The sequence below is a fragment of the Pangasianodon hypophthalmus genome, chromosome 5, assembly GCF_027358585.1.
Source record: "Pangasianodon hypophthalmus isolate fPanHyp1 chromosome 5, fPanHyp1.pri, whole genome shotgun sequence".
Lineage (NCBI taxonomy): Eukaryota > Metazoa > Chordata > Actinopteri > Siluriformes > Pangasiidae > Pangasianodon > Pangasianodon hypophthalmus.
Window position 1 is genome coordinate 3,247,663 of NC_069714.1, and position 14,559 is coordinate 3,262,221.

Below are 14,559 nucleotides of genomic sequence, written 5' to 3' on the forward strand. Positions count from 1 at the left end.
GTTTGCTGCTAACGAGCTGCTGGGGGCGGGACATAGACCTTCTAGACAGCATTTAATTGGATGAACACAACACTAGTACAGGATGAGTCATCACAAAATGTAATCATTATAAAATTAAAGCGAGAATATCTCCAAGGCTTTTTTTAAAATCTAGATATATTATCATATTGGTGTCTGTAACACAAAGGAACACGGAACAGGAAAAATTTCTCTCTCTCTCTCTCTCTCCCCCTCTGTGTGTGTGTGTGTGTGTGTGTGTGTGTGTGTGTGTGTGTGAGAGAGAGAGCAGAAGTCCTGCAGCAGTATAAACTACAACTGCATTGAAATGTTTAAAGCACATCATAATAAATGTTGCCTGTACATTCAGACCTCTAGCTGCTAGTCTTTATGTCTCATTCATTAATTATTCAGTATTTTTGTGTATTTAGTATTTTTGTGTAAAGCTCGATCACTAAGTTTACATTCACTCGTCTCGAGCAAAAGACTCTGCAGATACGATGATGATAAGTGATGATAAGTGATGATGAAGATGATGATAAATAATGATGATAAATGATGATATGTCACTTGCACAATGAAGTCACTTGCACTTTAGTATTGTTTTACCCTTGTTATAGTGTTGCATTTTTGTATTCTTCATTTCTGTATCCCCCTTGACTTTACATCATTGATTCTGTGTTTGCACCTGACATCAAGACAAATTCCTAGTACTGCAGAGTGTCCTTTACTGTACCTGGCAATAAATTGTTTCTGATTCTGATAAATAATGGTGATAAGTGATGATGAAGATGATTGTAGGTGATGAAGATGATGATAAATAAGTGATGATGAAGATGATTGTAGGTGATGAAGATGATGATAAATAAGTGATGATAAATAAGTGATGATGAAGATGATAGTATGGTAGGTGATGAAGAGCTTACCGGCTGAGGAAGAGCACCAGCAGCACAGCAGCAGAGCACAAACACACCACACACCGAGCGGCTTCATGTTTAACTCCCAAGTCCCGTTAAAAGTCATTAACTTTTTTAAATGTAGTCTAACATCTCCGTTATGGATCAATCTATCAAAATACAAGCAAAGAAACTGTCGGATCACTGAGTTTAAACCTCCGGAAAGCGTCTATTTTGGTATCGAGCCTCGAGCTCATTTTTCCCCATCCGCATTCCGACCGCTCTCGCTCCCTGCAATCTGATTGGTTAGTGACTCACACAGCCAACAGGGCGATCACCATGTCAACCCGTGCCACTAGCCAATCCCCGCGCAGGAGGGGCGGGACCTAGCGGAATGCTGGCGAGGAAAACAACACGCAGCGTCTCACTTCACCTACGTTTACGGTGCGAAAGGGCGCTTTTGCGTGTTTAGCACAAGAGTATGCAAGAACCGGGACTAACTAGCTAACACGTCATGCACCGGAAGAGAGCGTTGTTGCCTAGTTACGCATACTGTCACTGTAAACAAACTCCTCACTGCATTTCAGCTTTTCTTCCTTCATTATTCATCATATAATTTAATAATACGACATAATTTAATTGACCATTCCCTTGATTTATTTTTCCGCATTTCATTTACACGTCTCTAAAATGCGTCCCTGAATTCAGCAAAGCAAACCGTCACTAAACTCCCCCCGCGCGCAAGGGGTTGTGGGTAATATCGCAGCTGTGCAGGGGTCCACGCTTCGGAAATCTACCGGAGACAGTAGAGCATCCGGGTACCTTTGGGATACTCATTTCAACATACTACGGTTTATTCTGCCCTCGGATACTATTCAGGGCGGATAGTAGGCGAATTGGGACGCGAAACAGGAGTCACACGCAGGTGTGTTCCTGCTTCCGGGTTGTGACGGCAGCAGGATTGTGTTTGTCGCAGCGCCACCTGCCGGATGGTGCAGCTGCTGCAGGGCAACGCCACGTGACGTCACACCAACATGGCGGCTCACAGTCGCAAACACAGCCGCGCTTATTTACTTTTAAATCAGTTATAAACCGTAAACACCAGCCGTGAAAAGCACGGACATAAACACCTCGATTCCCTACAAAGCCCTGTTTCACCAAACACACCACCAGCTGAGAGAGATGCACCAATCTCACACTCATCTCTCAAACACACCACTTCACACAGTTAACACACACTTACTACACTTACACACTGAGATTTAATAATACTAAAGTAAATCATTCATTTCCACCTGCTCCGACTATTAACGCCAGGAGGATCTATTAATGAGGGATTCATTATTATATCTAATATTTTAATATATAATATAATATTAATAGTATATATAAAATCATAATAATACATTATAGCTTATAATGTTATTACTATAATATTATATAATGTATAAGGTAATTATTGATATTACTGATATTATATATAATATCATATAATTATTATTCTGCTGTAAATATTGTAATATAACATTGTATGTTTATGATAAGAGCTGATTTTATTCTATAAGTCAAACTAGAGATCCCTGGATGAAGCTACTCAAATCTAAATGTCTACTTCATACCACTTATTTTTTTTAATTGAAAGAAAACAAAGTTCTTTGTTTCTCATTTATTGTATGGAAAAAACAGAGCAGTGATTCAGAAGGCGTTCCTGCACCAAACATAGTCGTTTGAACATTTCTGAATGAAATAACTGTAAACGACAGTCTAGGACTTCTAGAAACGACCTTCCTATTGGAATGCACCTATAATATAGAGGACCTATGAGACATTAAACTGACACGGTCAGATATGAAGCTTGTTCATGTGTAGGCTGCTGGACGCTTGAGCAGCAGGTGTACTGTACCGTCTACAGTAAGTGCTTTGTGCTGGTCAGTGTCCCAGTGGTTAGGCCTGTTTCTGTATATTTTTGAAAAAAGAAACAAAACAAACCACAAGAGTGGGATTTAAAAAAAAAAAAAAAAAACAGTCCTGCACACACTTTTGGTATGAACGAGAATAAAAATCATGTTATTATGACATAATATACAGGACATATAAGATATTAAACTAACACGAGCCGATACTACGTTCAGGGTTTTAAATGCGATTAGAAGCATGCATGTCCTACACAGATGATTCCCCATTTGCTGTTATAATATCCTCCACTCTTCTGGGAAGGCTTTCCACTAGATTTTGGGCCTATTAGTTCCAGTGATGTTCAGGTGTCAACATACTTTTGGTCCTATATGTATTTATAATGTTAAATGTTGAGCCAGATAGCCAGATAGCCCTGACAAAAGAGAGATTTTGGAGAGATCTATGGGGAGGAGTCCGGCCAGTCAGTCCTCCCTGGCCAATTCTTTCACCCTTCTCTGTCAAAATTTTTCCTGTGTATTTGACCAACTTCTGTGTGGTAGTTTTGGCCTTTCAGTGGGGTGGTCTACTGGTAGGAGTATTTAGCTGGTAATCCCTTCTTGGCATTTTGGCTAAGATCAAGTTAGCTTTAGGCTAGAGTTAATGTTGGAAATTATTTTGTCTCCTCCTGTTTGATTAGGCAGAGCACACAGTTTGCAGGAGTTCATCAGTTCATCTTTCATCAGTTTTTCATTTTCCTATTTTAGGTAGATTTCAGTTTTCTATTTTAGACAGATATATTTTCCTCTTTTTCTTTGTAACCCCCTATCTGCCTAGGGTGGAGCTCTGGTTTCTTTTCCCTAAAATGAACGGAACAGTTCTACTGTCTATGATTACGACTACCTTTCTTTTCTGTTCTTTAAATTGTAAGTTTCCACACTTTATTTTTCAAAGAGCTTGATAACAAAACAAAGTGTTGATATTTACAGGTAGACAAGTTGACCTGCAATTGTACAATAGGCCAACGTCATTAATAATCAACACTCCATTAACACAGCACATGTAATGTCACTATTAAACAGGAGTAAACCTGAGCTTTAACAACCAAAGGTAATATTAAATCATAGTTCAGCAAACACTCTTATCCAGCATTTATTATAGCTGTGCAGGTGAGGGTTCAGGGTGTTGCTCAAAGACTCTGCCCTGGTAGTGCTGGGATTTCAACTTAAAACCTTCAAGTCACTATCCTAAAAACTTTAGCTCTTCATTCAGCACTACCCACATATACTAAACAAAATCTCAACAACAACAACAGAGGAAAAATTAGGAAAAATATACTAATAGAAGTACACACTAATTCTATGCACTGCGTGGGAAAAGCATATAAAATCACATACACACAAAAAAATGACATTATATATGCAGAACTGTCTATAACATTATTACTGGTTATGTGGTGATTAGTTCTGAATTGACCCAACAACATATCAGCAATACTGTATGTAGCCTTACTGGAAATGTATTATAATAAAATAAAAATATACATATCTTATAAAGTGCAATATGAAAAATGAACTTCACTAAATATTTCACTCAATTTTAAAAAATCTTCACTTTCATCAAACAATGCAGACTACACGAATCCTGTAAACGTTTCCTGGCAAAGTGTCCCTGAATGAGGAGATGATTTCAAAAAATGGCCATGTAACTCGTAAATACTGAATCAGAGAAGTATTTTCACCAAACTTAAAATCCCTGGCCAGTAGAATAAAAAAGGATGCATAAAACTTTGTAAACAGCTTTTCTGATCCTCTGCATGCTAACAATGGATATGAAAAGGTTTCAATGTGAAAAAGTTCTTCTGAATATAAACGTGAATATACGCTATGAAAAGTTATTGCAGATGAAGCTCCTTCACTGCATCTGCTGACTGACTCTCATCCTGAAGTGCATTTTCACAATGCAATCTGTCACAAGTCCACTCCTTCAGCTCTGCTTTCCCTCTTGTTCAGAGCAAACATGCTTCATATCTGCATTAAGCAGAGTTGGTTTTGAGCTTTCTTTCTGCTTGGATTCAGGAGGAATTTCTTGAGCAGTGATGATGCTGAACTCATGGTAAAGCTCCTTGGGCTGAGCACTGATCTGCATGGCCAACAGTATGGATGAACTGGGACGCTCTGACAGATACTGAACAAGAAAAAGAGGATTTTACAAATAAGTCATTTGGTAACATTCAGTAAAAACAGGTAATAATTTAAAGGGAAAACAATGTAAAGTCTATTTATAAAGTGCTGGACCACCACAAGCCTGCAGGTACAATGCACCTTGGCAACGACAAGTCTCTGGAACTGTACTGGAGTGATAATAAACACCACTCCTCCCAAAGTTGGGGTTTTAATGATGGTGGTAAAGACTGCTGTCTAACCAGGTTTTGCACAGGTCCCTGAAGTGCTTAAAGTTTCATGTGTGCCATATGCACAACTTTAAATACTCAACAAACTTTAATGACAACACAATTTCTACTATTTCTGTCTGTTCTGATCACCACATTTAACTGAACCAACTGAAATCTGAACTAGCTACATGGCCTAGCAAAGGTCATGGTCATACTGACACCATCTTGTCATTCCACTATTTTCCCTCCATAAAATAGTGAAATTTTAGACCCTCTCAGCTGAAGATGCAGAAATTCACTGTACTTTTGTGTAATACATGCGCAATAGTATAATTTCTGCTGCTATTTAAGTGCTCCTTCATCACATGTATATATATGTGAGCTCAAGAGACAAAGTAATAACTGAAAAATGTATCTAGATAGAGCTAACTGGTGCATTAACATCAGAGTTATTTGCATTAATTAGCTGGTTAATGCTAGCTAATGCATGAGTCTAGCATTAGAATTTCTGACACAGAGATGTTTAGCCTAAGGCACGATGCCATTTTGCCTGAAGTCTGAGAACTGATGCTGATATATGTTTGATACGTGTGTTTTCGGATGTCCTAAAACACACATATCAAACACTCATGGCCCACGGGCCAAATACGGTGTCTCGATTCATTTGGCCTGCATCAACAAAAAATAATATTATTATATACTACTATACGCTATATTATACACAATCCTTTCATATTAGACCAGTAATGTCTAGAATCTGCTGCAGACCTTTAGTGTAGTGCCCTTGTGCGTTCTGCGCAGTGTACAATGTGTGTTCTCACATCTCGCAATGCTGAAAACCTGGTTATAATCTACATCTATCTCTACATCTAACCTCTAACCTTAACCCTAACCCCATCCCCCCTTCCAACACACACACACACACACACACACAGATACACACAGACACTCACCTGTTTAAAGTGCTCAGGTAGTTTGGCCCGTGGGTGCAGAAATCGGATTCCTCTGTAGCCAGACCATACAGCCAGGGAAATCAGGAGGACAGAAATCAGAGTGACCAGGAAACTGACCAACAGCACCACTGCTATCAGCCATGACTCCACCTCATCTGCAGAGCAAGTGAGATCACAAAAACACAACAATATAGACACCTTTTCTATAAAGTATGCCGCATTTGAGAGGCTAATAAACTAAAGCCACATCTAAATCCTGATAAATGAGCTGCTGAGTAGAATTAACTGACATGTTTCATGTCTCTGTTTAATGTATTCAGACTTTTTTATTCTCACGATGGCCAGCTTTACTGGTATTACCACTTCCTCTTTTGATCGAATAACAACAGACACCAGATGCAAATACGCACCTGCTGGTCTACAAAGCCAAAGCACACCTTGTGTAACATTGTCTAAAACCTTGTGTAGCAATCTTCTAAATGTAAGTGTACATGAGTGTATACATTAGATATGTGTGAATATTATGTTAAAGAACTTCAGAAGAACTATATAACCAGGACACTCACCACTAGCAGTGTTCATTTCACAGGTTATGTTACTCGGGAGGCTGTTTTTTTTGTGATCCAAAACGATCACCACTTCTACGCAGTAGCGCATTTCTGGTAAAAGGTTCATAAGCATCACTCTGCTCTGTTCCACCAACTCCTCCTGCAGATTTCACCAACATTTTCATTTTGTAATTACATTTTTTTTGTAGATAAATTGTAAAATAGAGTTTTTTTCTTTTTCCCTTCAGAAACAGTGGAGGATGTAAACTATGCTTTTCTTTGGCTGCTATGATCATCAAGAGCGAAAGATCATCATTATCAAGAGCACCTATCTCAACAACTTATTGATACAGAAGTAAAAAAAAAAGAAAGAAAGAAATCAAATCATTACTTTTTCTGGCGTTCCTTCAGTCCAGTAACGAATGCGATAAAAAATGTTTCCATAAACATCCTTAAGGTTGCTTTTCCTTAGGACAGGTTCAGTGATGTCAACCTCCATTGTCCCTCTTCTGCTTTGCAGCCTCACATCTGGAGCACCAATAACAGCTGCAGAAAAAGTGATGATCATTCATTTCACTGGATATTTTTGGATAAATAATTCTAGAACCAATCAGATTTTTAAGAAAAAGCACAATTTTATCATTCAAAAGTCGACTCACTGATTTTTTCCAAAGGTTGACACTCAATTTCGATCCAAACAGAGCTTTTTCCATTCAGTTCTGTTTTTACACGAAATATGTATGTTCCATAAGGGGTGACATCCTTGGTGAAATTGCAGCTCAGTGATGAAACATTCTGACAAACTAAATTAAACATAGCCCATGATCTAAGAACAGAAATAATTGCACTGTGTTAATAATCAAAGCATCAGAGCATCTCTCACAGCTCAAAACAGCATTTTGTATTTTGTTATTTGCAGCATTTAATTTTTAATTTCAATTTACTTTTAACATATAATTAAATAATACACAGTCTCCAGCCACTTTATTAGGAACACCTGTACTCCTGCTCATTCATGCAATTATCCAGTCAGCCAAATCATGTGGCAGCAGCGCAGTGCATAAAGTCATGCAGACACAGGTCAATAGCTTAAAATCAGGGATTGGCAATATCTAAAAATAATCATCACAATATTTCATTATCTGTCAATCACTGTCCTATCGCCCAGGCTTAGTTCACATCAAACTTCAGAATGGGGAAAAACGTATCTCAGTGACTTTGACTGTGGCATGGTTGCTGGTGACAGACAGGCTGGTTTCAATATTTCAGAGACTGCTGATCTTCTTGCATTTTTATAGTCATAACGTTATAGTGTCGCACCCATAATTACTGTAGGTTTTTTCCCCCCACAAGCTCTCTCAGGTACAACTCATTTCAGCTTACTTGTACTCGGCTGTATATCTGAAGTCTTTCCCAGTGGCTGTCTGTGGTGGATCCCATTCCAAAACAAGACCAAGGTTCTCTGATTGTATTCTCAGATTCTGCGGGGGAGGGACTTCATCTGAAAGTGAGAAAAACCACACACACACACACACACACACACACACACACACACAAAACATGACTATAAAGTACCTTATATTTCATTTTTATATGGTAAAGATGCAAAATCATAGGTAAAGTAAGGTGTATGCCAAGCCAAGAAAAGAATTACCTTTGACAAAATACCAGAAATTTATAAAAATTACTTCTGAATTTACTTTTGTCATACCCATATATACCAAAGCACTTTGCAATGCTCGATTCTAACTGGTCAGAACGTGTTTTTTTTTTTTTTTAATTAAGAAGTCATTTTCTATAACAGCAGCTCTGACAGTAGCATTGTAATACAAATCACAGGTTTATAATAATGCACTTGTTGGAACACATTATCATTTCTATAGTTCTAACATTCACTGGGACTTGCATGGTGGATGTGCTATATAATTTTGTCTTAAAAGACAAGACGCATGTCTTATTAACTTTAAGAGAAAGTGCAAAAATGTCTCCGGTGTAAGTGCTTTGTAAATGTCAGAGGTAAATTTCAGACATTGGAATGTGTCAGTGTGGATGGTTTTACGGTTTCTAAGTAACCTGACAAGCTTGTGAGGGAATGACTACTTATAGCTGCTGTAAAGTAAGTGATAACTGGAACTAACTTGCCTTTGCAGACAGTCCACAAGATTAAACATAAACTTCATGGCCAAAAGAAGTGGAAGCATCTAGGAGCAACAACAGCTCAGCCACGAAGTGGTAGACCACAGTGGTAGTACATATTGGTTTAATTTTTATGCAATATCTACTGTTAAAAATTAGTGTCTTACATAAAGTTCTATTAATTAATTCACACAATTTTTAAAACATAAAATATAAAAATAAGTGAAAAGTCTGACCTGGACTTAAATGGTACACAAGGCACTATTTTAAGACCAAAGGTGTTCCAAACAAGCCTGCATTATATTTATTGGTTAGCATTATTTTATAAATTATTTTTAGATGGGTTTAAAACATCAACATTATAGTTTATAAGGCTGTGTGTGTTTAAATATATAGTTTATAAGGCTGTGTGTGTGTTTAAATGTATAGTTTATAAGGCTGTGTGTGTTTAAATGTATAGTTTATAAGGCTGTGTGTGTTTAAATGTATAGTTTATAAGGCTGTGTGTGTGTTTAAATGTATAGTTTATAAGGCTGTGTGTTTAAATGTATAGTTTATAAGGCTGTGTGTGTGTTTAAATGTATAGTTTATAAGGCTGTGTGTTTAAATGTATAGTTTATAAGGCTGTGTGTGTGTTTAAATGTATAGTTTATAAGGCTGTGTGTGTGTTTAAATGTATAGTTTATAAGGCTGTGTGTGTGTTTAAATATATAGTTTATAAGGCTGTGTGTGTGTTTAAATGTATAGTTTATAAGGCTGTGTGTGTGTTTAAATGTATAGTTTATAAGGCTGTGTGTGTGTTTAAATATATAGTTTATAAGGCTGTGTGTTTAAATGTATAGTTTATAAGGCTGTGTGTTTAAATGTATAGTTTATAAGGCTGTGTGTGTGTTTAAATATATAGTTTATAAGGCTGTGTGTGTTTAAATGTATAGTTTATAAGGCTGTGTGTGTTTAAATATATAGTTTATAAGGTTGTGTGTTTAAATGTATAGTTTATAAGGCTGTGTGTTTAAATGTATAGTTTATAAGGCTGTGTGTTTAAATGTATAGTTTATAAGGCTGTGTGTTTAAATGTATAGTTTATAAGGTTGTGTGTTTAAATGTATAGTTTATAAGGCTGTGTGTGTGTTTAAATGTATAGTTTATAAGGCTGTGTGTGTGTTTAAATGTATAGTTTATAAGGCTGTGTGTTTAAATGTATAGTTTATAAGGCTGTGTGTGTTTAAATGTATAGTTTATAAGGCTGTGTGTGTGTTTAAATGTATAGTTTATAAGGCTGTGTGTTTAAATGTATAGTTTATAAGGCTGTGTGTGTATTTAAATATATAGTTTATAAGGCTGTGTGTGTGTTTAAATGTATAGTTTATAAGGCTGTGTGTGTGTTTAAATGTATAGTTTATAAGGCTGTGTGTTTAAATGTATAGTTTATAAGGCTGTGTGTGTGTTTAAATATATAGTTTATAAGGCTGTGTGTGTGTTTAAATGTATAGTTTATAAGGCTGTGTGTTTAAATGTATAGTTTATAAGGCTGTGTGTGTTTAAATGTATAGTTTATAAGGCTGTGTGTGTGTTTAAATGTATAGTTTATAAGGCTGTGTGTGTGTTTAAATGTATAGTTTATAAGGCTGTATGTGTGTTTAAATGTATAGTTTATAAGGCTGTGTGTGTATTTAAATGTATAGTTTATAAGGCTGTGTGTGTGTTTAAATGTATAGTTTATAAGGCTGTGTGTGTGTTTAAATGTATAGTTTATAAGGCTGTATGTGTGTTTAAATGTATAGTTTATAAGGCTGTGTGTTTAAATGTATAGTTTATAAGGCTGTGTGTGTGTTTAAATGTATAGTTTATAAGGCTGTGTGTGTGTTTAAATGTATAGTTTATAAGGTTGTGTGTTTAAATGTATAGTTTATAAGGCTGTGTGTGTGTTTAAATGTATAGTTTATAAGGCTGTGTGTGTTTAAATGTATAGTTTATAAGGCTGTGTGTGTGTTTAAATGTATAGTTTATAAGGCTGTGTGTGTGTTTAAATGTATAGTTTATAAGGCTGTGTGTGTGTTTAAATGTATAGTTTATAAGGCTGTGTGTGTTTAAATGTATAGTTTATAAGGCTGTGTGTGTTTAAATGTATAGTTTATAAGGCTGTGTGTGTGTTTAAATGTATAGTTTATAAGGCTGTGTGTGTTTAAATATATAGTTTATAAGGTTGTGAGTTTAAATGTATAGTTTATAAGGTTGTGTGTTTAAATGTATAGTTTATAAGGTTGTGAGTTTAAATGTATAGTTTATAAGGCTGTATGTGTGTTTAAATGTATAGTTTATAAGGCTGTGTGTGTGTTTAAATGTATAGTTTATAAGGCTGTGTGTGTTTAAATATATAGTTTATAAGGTTGTGTGTTTAAATGTATAGTTTATAAGGCTGTGTGTGTGTTTAAATGTATAGTTTATAAGGCTGTGTGTGTGTTTAAATGTATAGTTTATAAGGCTGTGTGTGTGTTTAAATGTATAGTTTATAAGGCTGTGTGTGTTTAAATGTATAGTTTATAAGGCTGTGTGTGTTTAAATGTATAGTTTATAAGGCTGTGTGTGTGTTTAAATGTATAGTTTATAAGGCTGTGTGTGTTTAAATGTATAGTTTATAAGGCTGTGTGTGTTTAAATGTATAGTTTATAAGGCTGTGTGTGTTTAAATGTATAGTTTATAAGGCTGTGTGTTTAAATGTATAGTTTATAAGGCTGTGTGTGTTTAAATGTATAGTTTATAAGGCTGTGTGTGTTTAAATATATAGTTTATAAGGCTGTGTGTGTTTAAATGTATAGTTTATAAGGCTGTGTGTTTAAATGTATAGTTTATAAGGCTGTGTGTGTTTAAATGTATAGTTTATAAGGCTGTGTGTGTTTAAATGTATAGTTTATAAGGCTGTGTGTTTAAATGTATAGTTTATAAGGCTGTGTGTGTTTAAATGTATAGTTTATAAGGCTGTGTGTGTTTAAATGTATAGTTTATAAGGCTGTGTGTTTAAATGTATAGTTTATAAGGCTGTGTGTGTTTAAATGTATAGTTTATAAGGCTGTGTGTGTTTAAATATATAGTTTATAAGGCTGTGTGTTTAAATGTATAGTTTATAAGGCTGTGTGTTTAAATGTATAGTTTATAAGGCTGTGTGTGTTTAAATGTATAGTTTATAAGGCTGTGTGTGTTTAAATGTATAGTTTATAAGGCTGTGTGTTTAAATGTATAGTTTATAAGGCTGTGTGTGTTTAAATGTATAGTTTATAAGGCTGTGTGTGTTTAAATATATAGTTTATAAGGCTGTGTGTGTTTAAATGTATAGTTTATAAGGCTGTGTGTGTGTTTAAATGTATAGTTTATAAGGCTGTGTGTTTAAATGTATAGTTTATAAGGCTGTGTGTTTAAATGTATAGTTTATAAGGCTGTGTGTGTTTAAATGTATAGTTTATAAGGCTGTGTGTGTTTAAATATATAGTTTATAAGGCTGTGTGTGTTTAAATGTATAGTTTATAAGGCTGTATGTGTGTTTAAATGTATAGTTTATAAGGCTGTGTGTGTTTAAATGTATAGTTTATAAGGCTGTATGTGTGTTTAAATGTATAGTTTATAAGGCTGTATGTGTGTTTAAATGTATAGTTTATAAGGCTGTGTGTGTTTAAATGTATAGTTTATAAGGCTGTATGTGTGTTTAAATGTATAGTTTATAAGGCTGTGTGAGTTTAAATGTATAGTTTATAAGGCTGTGTGTGTGTTTAAATGTATAGTTTATAAGGCTGTGTGTGTGTTTAAATGTATAGTTTATAAGGCTGTGTGTTTAAATGTATAGTTTATAAGGCTGTATGTGTGTTTAAATGAATAGTTTATAAGGCTGTGTGTGTTTAAATGTATAGTTTATAAGGCTGTATGTGTGTTTAAATGTATAGTTTATAAGGCTGTGTGAGTTTAAATGTATAGTTTATAAGGCTGTGTGTGTTTAAATGTATAGTTTATAAGGCTGTGTGTGTGTTTAAATGTATAGTTTATAAGGCTGTGTGTGTGTTTAAATGTATAGTTTATAAGGCTGTGTGTTTAAATGTATAGTTTATAAGGCTGTGTGTGTTTAAATGTATAGTTTATAAGGCTGTGTGTGTTTAAATGTATAGTTTATAAGGCTGTGTGTGTTTAAATGTATAGTTTATAAGGCTGTGTGTGTGTTTAAATGTATAGTTTATAAGGCTGTGTGTGTGTTTAAATGTATAGTTTATAGGCTGTGTGTTTAAATGTATAGTTTATAAGGCTGTGTGTGTGTTTAAATGTATAGTTTATAAGGCTGTGTGTGTTTAAATGTATAGTTTATAAGGCTGTGTGTGTGTTTAAATGTATAGTTTATAAGGCTGTGTGTTTAAATGTATAGTTTATAAGGCTGTGTGTGTTTAAATGTATAGTTTATAAGGCTGTGTGTGTGTTTAAATGTATAGTTTATAAGGCTGTGTGTGTGTTTAAATGTATAGTTTATAAGGCTGTGTGTTTAAATGTATAGTTTATAAGGCTGTGTGTGTGTTTAAATGTATAGTTTATAAGGCTGTGTGTGTTTAAATGTATAGTTTATAAGGCTGTGTGTGTTTAAATGTATAGTTTATAAGGCTGTGTGTTTAAATGTATAGTTTATAAGGCTGTGTGTGTTTAAATGTATAGTTTATAAGGCTGTGTGTGTTTAAATATATAGTTTATAAGGCTGTGTGTGTTTAAATATATAGTTTATAAGGCTGTGTGTTTAAATGTATAGTTTATAAGGCTGTGTGTTTAAATGTATAGTTTATAAGGCTGTGTGTGTTTAAATGTATAGTTTATAAGGCTGTGTGTGTGTTTAAATGTATAGTTTATAAGGCTGTGTGTGTGTTTAAATGTATAGTTTATAAGGCTGTGTGTTTAAATGTATAGTTTATAAGGCTGTGTGTTTAAATGTATAGTTTATAAGGCTGTGTGTGTTTAAATGTATAGTTTATAAGGCTGTGTGTGTTTAAATATATAGTTTATAAGGCTGTGTGTGTTTAAATATATAGTTTATAAGGCTGTGTGTTTAAATATATAGTTTATAAGGCTGTGTGGTTTAAAAGACGGAAGTCATGCTGATTTTACGGTAAGTAGATGGGTTTCCCACATAGTTTCGCTTATGGCCAAATCTCTTGATTATGATTATCATTATGATTATGATAGGTTACAAAGCCCAAAGAGACACTAAATTACAAATCAGGAAAAAAGAAGACGAAAAAAAAGATCGATGTAAATTGAGTTTCTGAACTGCGCTTCAAACTACAGTTTGATACAACAGTAAACAAAGTTTACCAACAGTATAAGATATCAAACAGAAAGACTTACCTGTAAAAACAGACCCGAAACCGAGCAATGTAGTGGTTATTAGTGTTAAAATCATGATTGCAGTCAGAGGCAGTCAGCAGCACGTCCTAAACCCCAGCTCTCTCCTGCTTCCGTGTTTGTGTAGTTCCTCTGAGGGGCGGAGACTGAAGGGAAACCGAAAACGAAACTAGTGGGAGGCTCTGAGTTCTCCTGAGGGGAGGCAGCTAAACCTACACAGGGGAAAACCACTCCAAAACATAACGAAGATACTGGCCGAGCATACTTCCAGTTAACTACAGAAGCACCCTTTAAGTAAGTGGATGGGTTTAAAGGATTGTACAGAATAAACACCACTCTCCTCTTCTCCTCTTCTCCTCTTCACCCTGTATCAC

The 14,559-nt window shown here is 35.0% G+C and overlaps 2 protein-coding genes across 2 annotated transcripts in view; both read right to left on the reverse strand.

The window, feature by feature from the left end:
* il10rb (interleukin 10 receptor, beta) overlaps positions 1-1,638 on the reverse strand; it is a 17,625-nt gene extending 15,987 nt beyond the window's left edge. The window contains exon 1 of the mRNA XM_026945208.3: positions 924-1,638. Within this exon, the coding sequence (XP_026801009.1) occupies positions 924-1,020 (97 nt within the window). The 5' untranslated portion in view covers positions 1,021-1,638. The remainder of the gene's footprint in view (positions 1-923) is intronic.
* Positions 1,639-2,544: 906 nt separating this feature from the next.
* On the reverse strand, positions 2,545-14,361 carry crfb4 (cytokine receptor family member b4). Its single transcript, XM_026938245.3, has 7 exons — positions 14,189-14,361; positions 8,066-8,183; positions 7,342-7,508; positions 7,074-7,228; positions 6,701-6,842; positions 6,135-6,289; positions 2,545-4,973 (listed from the first exon to the last, which is right to left on the reverse strand). The coding sequence occupies exons 1-7, from the start codon at positions 14,241-14,243 to the stop codon at positions 4,773-4,775; spliced, it is 993 nt and encodes a 330-aa protein (XP_026794046.2). The 5' UTR covers positions 14,244-14,361; the 3' UTR covers positions 2,545-4,772.
* Between the last annotated feature and the right edge of the window lie 198 nt (positions 14,362-14,559).